The 16,894-nt window shown below is 36.5% G+C and overlaps 1 protein-coding gene across 1 annotated transcript in view; it reads left to right on the top strand.

Moving 5' to 3' along the window:
• Positions 1 to 372: 372 nt before the first annotated feature.
• FIP1L1 (factor interacting with PAPOLA and CPSF1) overlaps positions 373 to 16,894 on the top strand; it is a gene marked incomplete at its 5' end in the record, with an annotated part of 42,425 nt that continues 25,903 nt past the window's right edge. Inside the window, 7 exons of the mRNA XM_009868235.1 lie at positions 373 to 410; positions 2,738 to 2,795; positions 6,475 to 6,578; positions 8,749 to 8,810; positions 8,989 to 9,096; positions 10,205 to 10,335; positions 12,985 to 13,094. Coding sequence (XP_009866537.1) covers positions 373 to 410; positions 2,738 to 2,795; positions 6,475 to 6,578; positions 8,749 to 8,810; positions 8,989 to 9,096; positions 10,205 to 10,335; positions 12,985 to 13,094 — 611 coding nt within the window. The remainder of the gene's footprint in view (positions 411 to 2,737; positions 2,796 to 6,474; positions 6,579 to 8,748; positions 8,811 to 8,988; positions 9,097 to 10,204; positions 10,336 to 12,984; positions 13,095 to 16,894) is intronic.

The raw sequence follows: 16,894 nt of genomic DNA, 5'->3' as shown, positions 1-16,894 counted from the left end.
CCCGCATGGTGCTCCTGCCCCGGGGCGACCGAGCTTCTCCCCCCTTCTCCTTGCCTGGGCTTTCAGCCTTGAAGTACTGAAACAACCTTAAGCTTTTACGCGCAAACTTTTTTTTGCAACTTTACGAACTTTCATCACGTTCAAACCGTAGCGAAACCCGTGAACGAAACGTTGCCCCTGTGGCAGACCTGTCAGTACAGATCTCTGTGAGGGATTAGGGGGCTGCTCGACTGGTTTCATAACTGAAACGTGGTTAAAATATCTCAATAATAAACTGAAGAATTGCCTAATAATCTGCATGGCAATCTGTTGTCATGGTTGCTATTCGGGGGATTTTATTCTGAAGTGCTGTGTTTCTCTTCTCTTGTAGATGAAAATGAGGCAGAGAGACCAGAGGAAGAAAAAGCTAGGTGAGTATCTTGACATCCGGAAGTGCTGTACCATGGCTGTGCAAAAATTATGTTCGTTACATTCTTCTTCCCAGCTGCTTAAAAGTCCCTAGCATCTGAACACACTCTGGTATCTTTGAAAATCCTCTTAAGATAGTATGTTTTGTCTGTTGGAATGACTTGGCTTTTTTTGTGAAATGGTTTTACCTGTGAAATTGGGACATGTAAGTATGAGAGTTATTTTAGCTGTATGGACAGCAGTAGCACCTCACAAAACGCCGACAGATCTTTTATTTCTGTAGTCATTGTGCTCTGCAGTCTTAGTAATGCATTGCAACTTCACTTGTTCTAGATAATTTAGAAATTAAAAGACAGGCAGACTCCCAAAGAGTTTACAGCGTAGTTGTGAAATGAGGAATGCAAGGAGGCCCTGGAGGATTACCAACTAATTTGATGGGTAGGACTGCTTAGGATCTTGAGGTTGTTTTTTATTTTAATTGGTAAGAGACTATTTCAAAGAAATTTAGCAAAAGATTGATTTATAAGGAGTTGCATGAGAGAAAGATGCTCCTTTGAAAATCTAGCTAAATCAGTGGAGGTTTGTAGCAAGGACTGACTGGAAGTAAGAATCAACCTCTCATACTGATTGAAAGAAGTCTTACAGTTGATAAACTATGGAAATTGTTGATTGTTGAGATAATTAAACAAATAATGAGGAAGTCAATGCAAAAAAAAAATTTCCTATAAAAGCTTCCACTTAGCTGAGTTGGTTTTTTTCAATGAAAGCTCTTGAATTTGGTTACCCTTGGTGGACCTCTTATCCGTGAGCTTGCTCAGTTGCTTTTCTGAACTCACATCAACTTTTGACAGGCACAGTGTGATACAGCAGTAGTGACCTCTACCACATATTGTATCGTTTTGGAGCAGCTACTAGCTGGAATGATTGATTCCCATTAGTTCTGGTACTATAAGGAAGAGTTGTTTACTGTCAACTTTTCCATGTCGCTTAACAGTTCTATAGATGTTTGTTGCATTCACTTTGAATCATCTCTTTGCCAGGGCAAAGGATTCCAATTACTTATTTGCTCTTTATTTGGAAGCTATTCCATATCAGTTGATTCTTTGTATTCAGTTACCTTTTCTTGACCCAACACCTTTTGTCAGTATTACCGTTTAAGAAAATTACTTGCATGGCAACAAAAATTATCTTTAGAAACAGTGATGTCTTACTCCATTTCTGGTCATTAGTGTCTAGCATGGCATTTGACTGCCTCAGTATGTAGCTGTGGACTAAAAAGCATAACAAATGGTAGTTTGTGCATCTTATGAGTTGGGTTTGGAACTCTCAAAGTGTGGCGACAGATTACCTGTTAAAAGTTTAGGTCTCTGGCCTTTTTGATATTCTTGATATATATAAAAATCATGAGATTTTGTTCAGATTCTGTAGCTGGGCTGTCATTTTACTGGGTGATGAAGGGAGATGGTCAAGCTGAATCCTGGGGTCCTACCTGCGCTCTGTTGGGTTTTGTTGCAGCACTCATGAAAGGGTATTTTGCCAACAGAAGACAGGATCAAAATCATTCTGTTCAATAAAAAATTGGCAGCTGCTCACTCCATTTCAGAAATATCTTTCCAGAAAAAGGATATTGTTTCTAAATGGCTCACTGCTTACTCTGCTTTCTGTGATGCAACATCCTAACACTTAATGGAACTGTAGCAATTAAAATATTGCTGCGTTAGGAATGGCAATAGGTAAGCCCAGTGAGACAGCTTATTTCCTTGGATTTGACAGTGCTGGTCATTTTAGATGGACCAGTAGTTTTGAAATTTTTACAGTTTTGAGTCTACAGGTAAAATACAATTTAATTCATTGTCGAATTGTAGCTATTCCATATGGTGGTAGAAAATTTCACAATGCAGATGTGGGAGTTCTGACTCAGTGCAGCATTAGCTGTGGGTTTCAAAATGTTTTTTCTATTATGTCTCTGAAAACATTTAGACTGTGGGGAAGAAAAACAACCTGTTACTCTCCACATATTATGAAAGATTTCACTTCGATTTCAAATGAGGATCCAGGTGTAGTGCTTTATTACTTCCAACTATTTTGCAAACATCCAGTTAGTGTAATTTATCATAGCTAAATGTTATCCTGTTAATAAAAAGTCTTATTCATCTGGATTTTTAAAAATAAATTAATTTTAAAAAGTAATACAAAAGATAGCTGGAACTTTAGGTCTTCTCTGGAAGGAATGATATAGCAAGGCTTTTTTTCACCATTTGCTGACATGTGTGAAATGATATATGCATAAATACCTAGTTTCATTTTTTCCTGTTTGTTTTTGTTTAAGTGTTCCACCCCCACCTGGAAGTGAAGAGGAAGCGTCAGAAAATGGCGTTGTGAAAACGGTAGTTTTAAATGTGTTTTCGAAATATTCCTATATTTTTTTTTATTATTTATGGGATATTTGTAATTTGTCTAGGACTTATAATTAAGTGAATTAATGCGTAAGTGTATGCCTTTGATTTTTTTTTTTTTCTGAAGGGTGTTTGACACTATCTGCAGAAATCGTAGAAATTACTAAATTAGGAAATCCAATTTCCGACTGCTGCATACCTTATTAAATCTAACTTTCAGGAAATATAGTACTTCCTTTTCTTTTTGCGAGGGAAAGACAGTGCTTTAAGACAGCTGTCTTTTCTCAACAACATCCTTTTCAAAATAACTCATTTTTCCCTCACTGATAGGAAAATAAAATCTGCTGATAATTTTTCTTTTCTGAATGCAATAAACAGTGTTTGCAGAACAACATGAAAGTAGGGATCAAGAGATTAATTACATGTTCCTTTCAGAGGCAACATAACAGACTTTTTTGTAGTAGTCTTCAATGTTCAATGTGTCTTAAAACTTCAATGTCAGTGAAGGAAAGGACCAGGAAATTAAATTTACAGTTGCAAACAGGTGATAGAAGGCCTCAGCTTACTGTAAATGGGAACAGTATAAATCTGTTCTATGAAAACATTGTAATTTTCCTTCACTGGGATTTCGTAGTGTATACCTTGCAAGAATTCTCTTAAGTGATGCAGAAACCATCATCATGATGGTTGTGCAAGTTTTAAGGACTGACCTCTCTCAAAAGTATTTTTTCACTAAGTCTAATACTTTATTTAGAAAAGATAATACAACTTATTTAAAGTTGGGGGGAAAAGACTTAAATCCTAAATTATTTCACTTACTTAAACTAAAAATATCTTTATTGTAAATGCGGCAAAGGCTTTCTGTGCCAAGGCTAAAACTCTAACTTGGCAGTAGGCTTAATATGTTAGGTAAAAGGAGACAATGGTATACTTTTTTGGACTTGCCTATTTAAAAATACTTCTGAAAGTCATCATTGGTGCACCTTTCTTGTACTTGTATATCTTTGTATTCTTCATCTCTACAAAGCCTAGCATTGTTAGAATATCATCAGAATATCTCCGTAAAATTGAGAACTTCATGATAAAAAGTGCACACAAAGGGTTGGCAGCATCTTAGAAAAATGGATCCCATTCAAGTGGATTAAGGAAAAATAAGTATTTCTGTGAGAGGGGAGCTAATAAATCACTGTTCATAAGTGAAACTGGTTTTGGCTGAAAAGGTACGTGCTCCCAACAAAACTTTGTTTTCTGTTCCATGTATTTGTAATCACAGAATTTCAGGGGTTGGAAGGGACCTCGAAAGATCATCTAGTCCAGCCCCCCTGCCAGAGCAGGATCACCTACAGTAGGTCACACAGGAACGCATCCAGGCGGGTTTTGAAAGTCTCTGGAGAAGGAGACTCCACAACCTCCCTGGGCAGCCTGTGCCAGTGCTCTGTCACCCTCACAGGGAAAAAGTTTTCCCTAATGTTTTGTGTGGGTTGCTGGTGTGTAAGAGGGATGGAGTTGTACTTTACAACCATGGGACATTGAAAGACTTATCTTCTGTCTTGAGTTGTCATTAGAGAATATATATTTTGATCTGGATCAGCCTCTTGACTAGTGTCTTAATTGTTATGTAAATGGTGTAAATGTTGTATGGCGAAGATGAACTGCACTCCAACACTGAACTATGCAGCAGCTTATGTTTGTCTTATGTACCAGGCAAGTTAATAGATGATGTAATAGGTAAGGGCTAGAGCTCAGTTGTGCTTGGATAACTGCAGGCTACCTGAGCAGAGTCAACCTGACTTAGGTACGTTCAGCCTCTTACTGAAGGACTCAGCAAGTATGTGAATAAGGGTGACTGGCAGATAAAGTTCACTTGGATTCCACAAAGTTTTTGAAAATGTTCCTCACTTAAAAGGATTTTAAGAAAACTAAACAGCTGTAGGATGAGTTTTATACGTGTATTTGATGTCAAAAAGATACAAAACAAAGGGTGGACATAAAGTTTCAGTTTTCACAGTGAAGGAAGGTCACCTCTGTGGAGATTCTTGGGATGTTGTGTGTAATCTGTGCTGTTTAATGTGTTTATGAACTACTTAGAAAGGGGATAAGTTGTGGGATCACAAGTTTTCTGATGTTACGAAATTATTCAAGATAGCAGGAGCAAGGGCTATCTGTGAAAAACTGACTGGTTAATAAATGGTTGTTGAAATTCTGTATAGAACAAGAAGAGTGATGTTCATGGGAGGAAAAATAGGTTTACAAATACAGTGGTGGTCTCTGAGCTGATCATTACCACTTAGGAGGGCGCTAAGGTATGTAGAAAGATCCATGAAATTGATGGTTAAGTGCTTGTCTAGAGTCAAAAAAGCAGTTAAACCTTGGGATGTAGCAGAAAATAGAGAATAGATGACAGGAGAGTAGAAAACAGAAAATTAACAGAGAAATGGAAGATACAGTTAGACAGTAAATTCATGGTTCAGTTGCACTCTGAATTCTGTGTGCTGTTCAGTTCTCCTCACGTCGTAAAGGCTTTACTTCAGCTGAAAAAAAGATGAGAAAAGGAGTAAGAGTAACCAAGGTAGCTTCCATATGAGGAATGGCTGAATAGCAAGGGCTTCTCAGTCTGAGAGACAGGAATGTGTAGGTTATCATGGAGGGTAATGAAATCGTGTGGAGACTATAAATAAGGATTGACTCCGTGCAGTTCCTCCCATGTGAGAACTGGGGCTGTTAAATGAAAGTTGTAGGAGCCAGGATGAAAACAAGTAAAAAGAGTTTGGCTCTTCACGCAGTAGACAGTGCTATGGAACTCCTTGCTAAAGAGAGTGTCGCTGCTGGGAGTTTATGCGAGTCCAAGGGAAGTCTGGGCAAGTACTTGTGAGAAAGATCCATTGCAGGTTACTACATAGACAAGCCATGACTGCCTTAGGAAATGCCCTGAGCTGATGATAATCCGCAGCTAAAAGAGTGTTGGGGAGGAGCATCGTATGAGCTGGCCTTATTCTTTCTCACTCCTCTGGTCTCTGGGAGGAGAAAACCCAAACACCAAACTAACCCACAAACGCTAGACTAGATGAACACTTGGTGTGAACTGACATAACCTGAAAGCTTGAATGCTGTGGGACAGGGTAGCATGCAGTGTGCTGTTGTAGCTGTGCTTTTCCACCTGATCAATGAAAAATCTCAAGTATTTTATATTGCTTACTGATGTTAGGATCTGAACAGATTTCTCCAAACTGCAGTGTTTGTATACTACTGGAAAAACACTTATTTGAGTTATTCTGGATATGTAATTGAGGATGGCAAGAAGCTAGTTTTGCGTACCTTTCTTTCTTTCGTGACAAGAGTAAAACCGGTGTGTATGAGCTGGATAGGGAGAGGAAAGGTATTAGATAGTGGAAACTATTTTAGGCTTATTTGGGAAATGTCATGTTTCAGAAACAAGAGCTTAGTATTAAAGATACTTCCCTATTTTGATCCAGATGTTTTGGATACATGTAGTATTTCAGCAGATGAACCTCCTAAATGTACTGTTATTGCCACTGGGTTCTGAGGTTTAGGAAAAGGAGAGTTTTCATATTTCAGAGATTTCTAGACTGGATAGTTTTGGCTGGATTACTTTTCCGCTGTAAAGGTAAGTGAGTGCTTTTTGTCTAAGCAATGACTTTTTCTTTCGTAGAAGGTGGCAGAGGCTGAGGCTGACAGTGATAGTGATAGTGATGACGATGAAGATGATGTTCAAGTCACCATAGGGGATATTAAAACAGGAGCTCCACAGTATAGGTAAGTTACTTGCAAACATTAACTGGGGGGACTTTCAAGATTGAATTTAATTATTAATTCAGGCTCTTTAGTACTTCTCTGCGCCAAATTATATGCATAATTAGTATCAGTTTAGATTTTTTTTCAGCTCTTTAACACTATTTTTAAGAATACAGGGACTTAAAATGTGAAATGAAATCAATGAAATGTGTTGAAGAGCTGTTGTACAAGCTAAGTTTTGGTTTCAGATTTTGAGAAATGTTTGTATTAAGTTTGTAAAGCAGAGAGTTTTTGGTTATGCTATGCTATGTTACATAGCATTTTAGGGTTGTTATTATGATAGTGACTTTTTTGCTGCACGTGGTAGAGTGGTAAGCACAGAGAACATTAGAAACATTTGTCCTTGGTCGTGTTTGTAGGGGTTGCCATTCTCATTAGACCTCTATAGTTTCAATTCCAATTGATGTTCTCAAATAAGATTTTAAGGTACCTCAGAATGGAGCTGCCAGTCTCTAGAGATAATTTCTCAAGATCGTGTTTAGGCATTTGTACCATACAAGACATTTTTTGCTACTGCTATTGTCTCATATTTCTTCTTTTCTTGATAAAAGGCTAGTTTTTTCACTAAACACTTTTGCACAGTGTTATTTTAGCCAAAACTACGTAATACTACTTTTCATTACATGTAAATTTTCTGAGGGAAATAGTTTGGTTCCTTGTCTTTGCAGCTGTAAAACATGCTTATTAAAACCAGAGTTACTAGGGCATAATTTTTTAATAGTATGACACATCTGCAGGTGGGTCTGACTCAGGTGTATATTTTGCTTTTAACTTGAGAATGCAGGTGACTTATTCATTTTTAAAACATGTCTTAAACTTCCAGTATTTCATATCCTAAACTAACTATGCAAATCAATGGTGTACAAAAATAACTATTCTTTCAGTTCTTTGCTTTCAATAACTTGCAGTATACTTGTGGTGTAGGCAGCGACCTCAAATTTTGTGAGACTAAAGCAAAACTGGATTTATGCTCTCAGTGGATTTGCTGATGCTCTTTCCATGAATACAGAAAACAATGAGCAGATGATCCTAAATTTAATTAGTGTGGAAAGTTTTATGTAGAAATGATTGTTTTCTGTAAAATCTTTTTTTTCTGGGCAAATTGGACAGAAAGTTCAGAGCAGGGCAGTAATCTAAAACAAACTCAGCATTCCCGTTTGTTTTAACTTCAGTATAACAAGTTCCTTTTATAGGATTGTATGATTTTTCATATCTAGTCAACTGCTCAGTAAAACAGAAAACATAAGAATTGTTTGACAAAGTAATGTACAGATTAGAAGGTTAAATGTTTTGTGTCAATTTTGTACTGTCTGGCACGTGAATGAAGATTAAAACTGCATGGAAGTGGAACTGTAACCTGTAGACTGCCTTCTAATTACATGCCAATCTCATGTTTATGGGTAGATACCACCTGGAAGAATAAGCTACATGGCATACAAATGGTAGTGAAAGCTAACTCTTAATGTTCTAAATGAACAGTACTGTAATTTGTAAGGTAGTTAAATCAGTTCTGTATCTAGATTTCTTGAGTGCATTTTTATGCAGGAAGTTCTCAAGTATTTTAGAAAGTGAGCTGTTACATACTTCTCTGTCGGTCACAAGGATGGATGATTGCTTAGAAGTACACCGTAACAGCCTATCAGTCATTGTAGAGAATTGCTTGTATTTTCCACTTCTGTACAGACTAAATGGAATAACTATTAAAAGAGAAAAGGGTGTCTAAACGTGGTTTCTTTTATTTTTTAGTTTATTTTGTTTTTATTCTGATCCCCAGAGTGTCAGCTGTATCCCTAAATGAAGTTCATTTTTCCTTTTTCTCTTCTTCTGGTTCTGTCCATTCTTGTTTCTATCAAGGTCTTTACCCTTTCAACTCAGGAAGAGTGACTGGGACTTGCTTCACAACTGTTTATTAGTTGGAGAAGTTGCTACTGAGCATAGAAAGGTACACTCTCTTCCTCCTAGGCTGATCTCTTTACTTTTACAGTGTTGCCAGCTTGGAAAGCTAGAGATTCAGGATGGCGATTGAGCCTGGGTCCAGTTTGTTTCTGGATCTAGCTAACTCTTGTTTAGTGTTTTCTTCTGCTTCAAGAGTTTTCTCTGTCTAATTCAGTTTTTTGTTAATTTTTTTAAGTTATGGAGCGGCACCCGTGAATCTTAATATTAAGACAGGAGGACGAGCTTATGGATCTTCTGGTAAGAAAATTTACAAAGTAATATTAGTAAAAATGAAAAAAAAAGTTTGATTCTTTTAAATTAAGGAAATACTTCTGGCTTCCAGAACTTCTTGATAAATTTAAATCTGACTTATTTCTATTTTAAGTGTGTTACAACTGTTAACAGAAGGCTCCAACTTTCTAACTTTTCTTCACAGGTGCAAAAGTTAAAGGGGTGGATCTAGATGCACCAGGGAGTATTAATGGTGTGCCACTTCTGGAAGTAGATTTAGATTCTTTTGAAGATAAACCTTGGAGAAAGCCAGGTAATGCTCTGGTTTGCGTTAACTGATATATAGGTATTCGGTAGGTTATTTTAATTCCTGTTTACTGCATATAGATGTTATATATCTTATAGCTGGAAGATACTGTACAATATAACTTGGAAAAAACAGCAAAGTTACTTGTTGCCTTTGTGCTGTGCCACAAGAGTGTGTGGGTGTGCCATGCTTCTTAGTATACATCCCGCACATATATTCACAAAAAGAGAGACTGTAGGACTTGCCTTTTGTTTTTCTTTAAATATGTGTATATTCTGAACTCTCTTTGAAAGTCTGTATTTCTGTGGAAATTACTGCCTTTGGTCTGGGCCATAGGACAGAAGATAAAGCAGAACAGAAGATAGTTCTAGCGGGTTTCAGCATCAATAATGGCAAAACTTAGCTGTGTGTTGTGCTTGTGCATAGTTGTCTATAAGCTTTCAAGAAGAGGCCGGTGCCACACGGACTTTCCATAAGTCTCCTGTGTGTATGGTCTGATTGGCTCAAGGGATTTGGACAGACTTGTCTAATCCTAGCATTCGGGTTTTTTAAGTGGAGATACATCTTGCTGCTGTATATAGTTTTTTAAAGGTTTGTATATTGCTTTGACAATGCAAAAAGTGTCAACAAAATGAAAAAAAGAAGCGTTTGATAATATTCTGGTGTTTGAACTGTTAGCTATTTGGAATATATTGTGTGCGTTTGAGTTATATTTTACAATAAAAGTAATTGTGGCATTAAGTAAAAGTAAGAGGCGAAATGAGGAGTTGAATACAGAATAAGCAAAAGGGAGCAGTTCTTCACTGGACATACACCAAACCTGTATGTCTTATATTTAGCCTATTGTAAAGATACAGAGATTTTAATATATCTACTCTTGATCCCTGAAACAGGATGCTAGGCAAGATACCTGACGAAATTTTAATGTTTTTGTAATCTTAGCCATGAATACTCGTGTCTTTTATCAGTGTAAGACCATATTATACATTTCAGTAGTATGCTTTTAGATCAACATCTAATCCGTTTTGATGTTATAAATAGCGATGTATTTATGTTCAGTGAAGAAAGGATTAGCTTTGTAATGTCCTAAAACCCTACGCTTTTCTATTTAAAGGGGCTGATCTCTCTGACTATTTCAACTATGGCTTCAATGAAGATACCTGGAAGGCTTACTGTGAAAAACAAAAGAGAATACGAATGGGTCTTGAAATTTTACCAGTTACCTCAACCACAAGTAAAATTACGGTAATTAGTGCAGCTTCTGTGGCATTCTATGTTCTACGTGCTTTTTTCCCTGTGAAGCTGCTTGTGTGTTGTAAGCTTGCTCTGCTCAGTTCAGCGTGTGTGTGTGCGCATGCATGTCAAAGAGTTTGCACCTAACTGCATCCTGAGCCTAGAGTGTTCCTGTGTTGCTTCACTGGCGATTTGTGTGGATAGCGTGACAGACTAGCTACAGCCAGATTGCATCTGTACCATTATTCAGATTGTGGCCCATCACTTAAGATTTGTACGGTATCTTAATGGGCAATGTGTTATTTAACTTAGGCTGAAGACAAGGCTATGGAAGTAAGACCAAGTGCAGAGATTCTCGATGGCAGATACCATCTTTTTAAGGTGAATTTTAGTAAACTTTTGTTGGTTGCTCTCATTTTTGTTGAGTATTGCTTCCCATACCACCACAGACTGATAGAAGAACAACTGACATGGACATTAGCCAGTATTTCAAACTCTCGTCTTACATCAGTGACTTTCTGCGTGTGTCACAAAATGATTAAAAAGTATTATTTTGTTCGTCACCCTGCTGCAAGCATGTGAGTTAGTGGCCTGGTGAGCTAACAAATTTCCCAGTAAAACTAATTTTTCTTTATGTGACAGTTTATTTTTAGTTGTAGTGCATTTGTTTGTGCAGATTTAAGAATTTGTGCAGATGTGCTGGGGAGGCTTTTTTAGATCATGGCTTGTTTATTTTTCCTGTGACCTTGTAGCCCTTCCTATGTTTTGTAGCACTTATCCTTGGCAACTTTGAGATGTGAAAATCGATCTTCCATATTTTTGTGTTGTCCTTTTGGGGTTAGATTACAATAAATCAAGTTATAGATAATATTTTTCCATTCAGAAATGCTGATTTTCAGAGAGGAAAAAAAAGTGCCAGCATTTGTCTGAAGGATTGAATATTTTCTTGAACTTCTTGTTTTCTCATTTACTCTTTCATTTTGATAACAAAGTTGAAATTAAAGTACAACTGTTATTTAATTTGTTTATTTTTGCCCTGGTTTTGTTGTGCCTTAGCTCAAATCAGGACAATTTTCAATATGCATTCATTTTTGTTCTTAAACTATCATTAAACTGACTTGGAATTGTTTGTTGCTGTCTTCTGTACACTCTTGTGATGGAAGCGTCAATTGCAAACAGATATTGTTGTTTCCTCACTTAGAGTCATTTTGATTTTATCTTAACATTAACACATCAGAAGCTCCCCTGGGCTTTTTGCCTTCCTCGTTACCATTACAATAGTGTTCTGGAATGGTGCAAATGGTGGGCAGTGGTGGGAGATACGATTTGCAGCTGCCTACACCTCAAACTTCCTTGACCTGTTGTCCTGGAGGAAGAATTCTAGGGGAATATTGACTCCCTGAGGATCCAGAGCTAAAAAAGTACAGATAATAATTGTGTTGTTAAGAGTCTGAAGTAAGAGTTTGTCATGTGTTTTAGGAGGAGCTTATGTATAGTTACTGAGTAGTTTTTATTAACTTTTTTCCACTCTTCTGAAATTCGAAGTCTCATGTAGTTTACGTGATATGTTGGGATTAATCCTCCGTATGGGGCAAGAATTTGTCTTCTCTGTTTTCTAGTTATTCATTATTTAACAGAAGCCATATAGAGTTTTTTAGATAAATACTTATACCAAACCTCTGTATGTATTCAGTATTTTTTTTCATATTTTTGGATTCTAAAGTTTAATTTAATTTTTAACAAATCTTAACTGTTAATGGGATTTTTTGTGGGTTTGGGAAAGAGCTGTCTTTGTTCAGAAGTGGGATTCTTGGAAAGCTTAGTAGTTCACTTGCCTGCAAGAAGCCACAAGATCACAGCCTACACGATGTTATCATGTGAGGGAAGTAGCTACGTAGAGTGATGTAACTGTATGGTTGGCTCAGTAGGAGTGTTTTTTAAATCTGAACTATTACAGATTTGGTTTTAATGCTATACCATGATGGTTTTTCTTTCATGTGCTGCTAAAGTCAAACAATATTTGGAAGTACTTGCACCAAAGGTCTTAGATAGCTTTAATATTGTGTCTCCGGAATTTTGCACTGCTTCAGAAACAGCATTATGTTTTCGAAGTATTCAGTCCAAACTAATGAAAAATCTCTCAGAGTTTGCATGACCCAGAGTATGAGGTGACTTCCTGGTATGACTTGGAAATTAAGTGGTTACAGGATCTCACAGTCCAGTAAGGCAGGTGGAGAATCCACTCAGTTTCTTGTCTTGTTTGTTATTTGGTAGCAGTCTTGTTAGATATATCCGTCATTAAGATTAGGAAGATTTTTTTAATAAGCTTTGCTTATTTTAAAAATTAAGATATTACTTTGTTTATGCAGAAAATTCTGCAAGAAAATCAGTATGGTCTGTTCATGTCCAAATCAAATGCTTGGAAAGTAAATATTAAAATTGTCTAATCTACTGTAGGCACATTGCTTTTTATGTATATTAAACACGATACCTAAGTAATATAACCTTAGAACATATGGAATTTTGCTGTGCTAAGGTGACAATTTTTTTAAAATCTGATTCAAGTTGGACTTTCTTTTTTTTTGTTGGCTATATGCTGTGTTGAGTGTTGGGGCTACTACATTCCTGAGGTTAAACTAATGATGAAACATTATTTTGAAGGTACAGCAGGGCAGAACTGGAAATTTGGAGAAAGAGTTGGCAGTGCAGTCGTCCAAAGCTGAATTCACGTCTCCTCCTGCCTTATTCAAATCAGGAATTCCAGCAAACAGGTCAGTTAGACAGTTGTAACTCAAGACCAAAATACTTTTTATGCTGTGCTCTGTGTGTTTGAAGTTCATGGGTTTTGTAGGAAAAAACAAACTGTCCTTCTGTAATAGGTAGAAATAAAGGGAAGAGTGATCTGAATTGCTTTTAGCTTTCAGTCACCATTACACATGAATGTTGTGCTCCCCACTTGGCTCTTCAGGAAAGAAAGGGGAGAAAAACGAGCATCACCAAATAACAAGGCATCTATAAAAATCCAGGTGTTGATGCATGACACCATGTTTTTTGTGTAGGCCAACAAAATACTTTATGGGTATTAGCTAGCACACCTTTTCATTTAAGTAGGATGGAATCAGACAGCTGTGGCTTCAACTTCTTACCTGCAGCATAGCTTTACCTTCTCTAATATTTGGCTATACTTTCTTTGAAATGAGAGTAAATACTTCCTTACTAGGGTTTCTTCCCCTCCTTCTGCCAGCCCTTTAATAAGTTCTGTCCCTTTTATGTAAGCTGCTGCTCTTTGGTAGCTGGCACTTGGCTTAGGACAAATCCATGCTTCTGCTTTAGTTTAGTTATCGAGTAATCCTGTTCCGATTTTTTGTTCTGTGCAAATTAAAAGCCATCATATTATAAATGATAGCAAGAGAGGTAAAGCAGGTTGTACGCTTTTGTCATCAACAGTTAAAGTTTAGTGTAAGTACCTCAGGGGCACTAGTGCTCAATTCCATCCTTTAAGAGTCAGTTCAACAGCTGAATATATTTCTCTTGGGCAGAAGAAAAAATTTGCTTCATATTCTTACCTGCAGGTTTTTTTTCCACTCTCTAGAGTATTCTTTCTGGTAGCCTGAATTCTTCTCTGAGCTATCAGGTTATACTGCTCTGTTTTCAATAGATTTTAGTATTTTTTTCCTCCATTTTTCTTTGTCTAAGAAGTAGTAAAAGTCTTCCAAATTTTGTAGAAACGCTGTAATTATTTTTTTTTTACTTTTCTTTTCTGAATTGCTTCTGATGTGTGATGTTCTTGTAACAGAGTTCTCAGAACTGAATGTACTGTTAACAGGGCAAGGATTCCAAATCTTTACCTAGCACAGGTTTTGTTATAGGATTTCTGTTCTTTATGCATCTCATTGGTGGACAAGGAACCCCTAAAGTACTTTAGAAAGTAGTTAATGACCAAGGTCCTAAAATGTAGTTAAGCATAAAGTTGTAGAAAAAATGCATTGCATAACTCCTGTGATTCTATGAAATTTGTTGTGAGAAAGCTTGATACAGCAAGGTCATACATGTGCATAGTATAGGATTCATATGTAAAATCTTTGTTGTATGTTTTAGCTAGGATAAAGCAAGGTTACTGTAGATGTCTTTATACTATATTTTTATGTAATGCTTTTTTTTTTTTCTGCCTGAATTTAGCAATCCCATAACTGACCATCTTTCTGATTTCTAAAGGTTTAAAGTTAGCGTATTGGTTGTTAATCAGAGCTTTCCTGTCACTTAAGACTGTTTTATCTGGGAACTAAGTTTACTTTAGCAAAGATTGGAAAACCCATTCATCTTTAGGAATGAGAAGCCAGTAAGTGAAGTTGGTCTGTTGCATAGATAAAGAGGAAACGAAGGGGTACATTTCCATCTGTATCACTTACGCATTCCAGTGATGTTTTATATACATGGAATTGTAAATTGTTGACAACAAAATTGATTTAGTCCTTTATTTAGTACCTGGTCCTTTGGATACATTTGCTTAAAATAAATTTTTCTGTTAAGAAAAATGGTTTTTTACGAAGTGGTCAGCAGAGATTTTGAAAGGAAACTGTATGCTCAAAAGTCTGAATATGTCTTAACTGAATGGGTTATGTGTACTTATACCTGAATGATTTCTCCAGAACGCAGCTACTATTTTTTTGTGTATAAAACCGTGTGTTACTGCTTTCTTTATAACAAGCGGTTTTTTTATGGGGTTGGACTTTTTTTTCTTTAATGAAAGAGTTAAATTTGGGTAGGCAGAAATTTTTCAGCAAACCAACTCTTTGATAATTTAAAAGAATTGCCTTTATGCCATGAGGCATTTCCAGTAGCTTTGTTGTGAAATTGCTGGAAGCATTTCTCATGTAGCGGTAAAGCTTCTCTCGGCTTCTAGCAGTCTTTGATAGATTTGATGAAAGGGAGGAAGAACTGATGTAGCTGGATGTGGCAGCATTAGTGTGGGGATTGGTAAGGAGCTGGGTATGAGGAGAAGAGTGAGTCAAAGAGCAGAAGAGATGGAGCCAAAAAGAAATACCTAGGTAATTTATCTCACCGAAAGCAGCACTTCTCAGGCACAGACAAGCACTGCCTTTTGAAAAGCTATTTCAGGCATCAGAAGGTGGCAGGAACAGTTACAGGAGGGACAGATCATCCTAATTAAAGTAAGGGGGGGAAAAAATTGAGTATGATCCTAATTTAACATTTTAATTCCACATTTAATTGAACATTTAATTCCACATTGCAGTCCTAGTCAGGACTGCAACATAACTTTGTGGAAGATTTTTACACATAGATATTGCAGTACATGTTTCTCTTTAGTGGGAAGTCTGAGGACAGATTGTAGGTTTTGCGCTTTTTTTTAACCTTCATTTATATGTAAAGAAGAAGAAGAATGATTACGTGACTACCGCTTTTGTTTTTTTAGTTTAAGTACAGTAGATATTTGCATATGATTGCAGTTGAAATTCTCAAAAAAATAATCTCTTAAGTCTGTCAGTAATATTACTCATTACCAAAGTGAAGGTTGTAGTTTGCAAAATAGAAACAAAGTTATTGCTTACCAGCAAATAAAAGTTACTGTTTCACTAGACATGCATCCTAAATGTTTAATTCAAAGACAGATTTGGTGCTTGTTCATACAGTGTGTCTGTGTGAGAAGTTTTGCTTGAATTTTTAAACCATGACTGTCTTAATTAGAGCTGAGCTATTAGTTGTTTAAAAATGACACCTAAATCTCTTGTCCTGATTCTGTGATATTTAAGGCTGTTGAATAGCATAAAGTGTTGTGTAACCCTGAAGGAGGAGTCAGAATCTGATGGAAAGTGGTTTAGTAAATACACATCATAAAAACAATATGATGTAAAGTAAAATGTTTGTTCTCTACAGGAAATTAAACATTTGTTGTGTGCGTAGTCACAATTAGGGTAAAAACCTGAAGGAGTGTCTTTTGAGTATAGTGTTTTGTATGAAGAAGATTTGATGTGTTTCAGAGGTGTCCTAGACATCTCACTGGTTTTTAGATCAGTGCTTTTCCTTATGTAATTTTTCAAGGACTATAAGATAGTATCTCCTTAGTGGCAGAGAAATAAACAAAAGTTTCATTCACAAGCTGGATGCAAAAAGTGGTATTTTCTCATTCTGGTAACATCTAGAATAGCTCTCCATCACAAAACTCAGTTCTATCAGAAACTCTTAGTTTTCTGACCTCCGTTTATGTTTTGGGGTTTATTACTAAAGAATACATTGCATCTAAGTGAATTTTGCTTTCAGAGAAATTAGCCTGTCAGTGTGATGAGCTGTTTATCAGCTTTGTCTGTCCTTGGGCCTGTCTGCAAAAAGAATTTTTACAGAAAATGGATTACATTTTGCTTTCAGATATATTAGCCTGTCAATGTAGTGGGCTGTTTATCAGCTTTTGCTGTGCTTGGCCCTTAATGTAAACAGAATTTTTATAGCAAATGGATTTGTGATGTGTCATTACTATGAAAAAATACAGGTTTCTTTTGTTTAATGCGCTAGCCTTGGGAGATCAAATGATGAAAACTCAGATATTATTTTGAAA

The sequence above is a fragment of the Apaloderma vittatum genome, unplaced genomic scaffold (assembly GCF_000703405.1).
Source record: "Apaloderma vittatum isolate BGI_N311 unplaced genomic scaffold, ASM70340v1 scaffold2804, whole genome shotgun sequence".
Taxonomy (NCBI): domain Eukaryota; kingdom Metazoa; phylum Chordata; class Aves; order Trogoniformes; family Trogonidae; genus Apaloderma; species Apaloderma vittatum.
The sequence above is the reverse complement of the archived record's forward strand: the minus strand, read 5'-3'. Positions and strand labels throughout refer to the sequence as shown.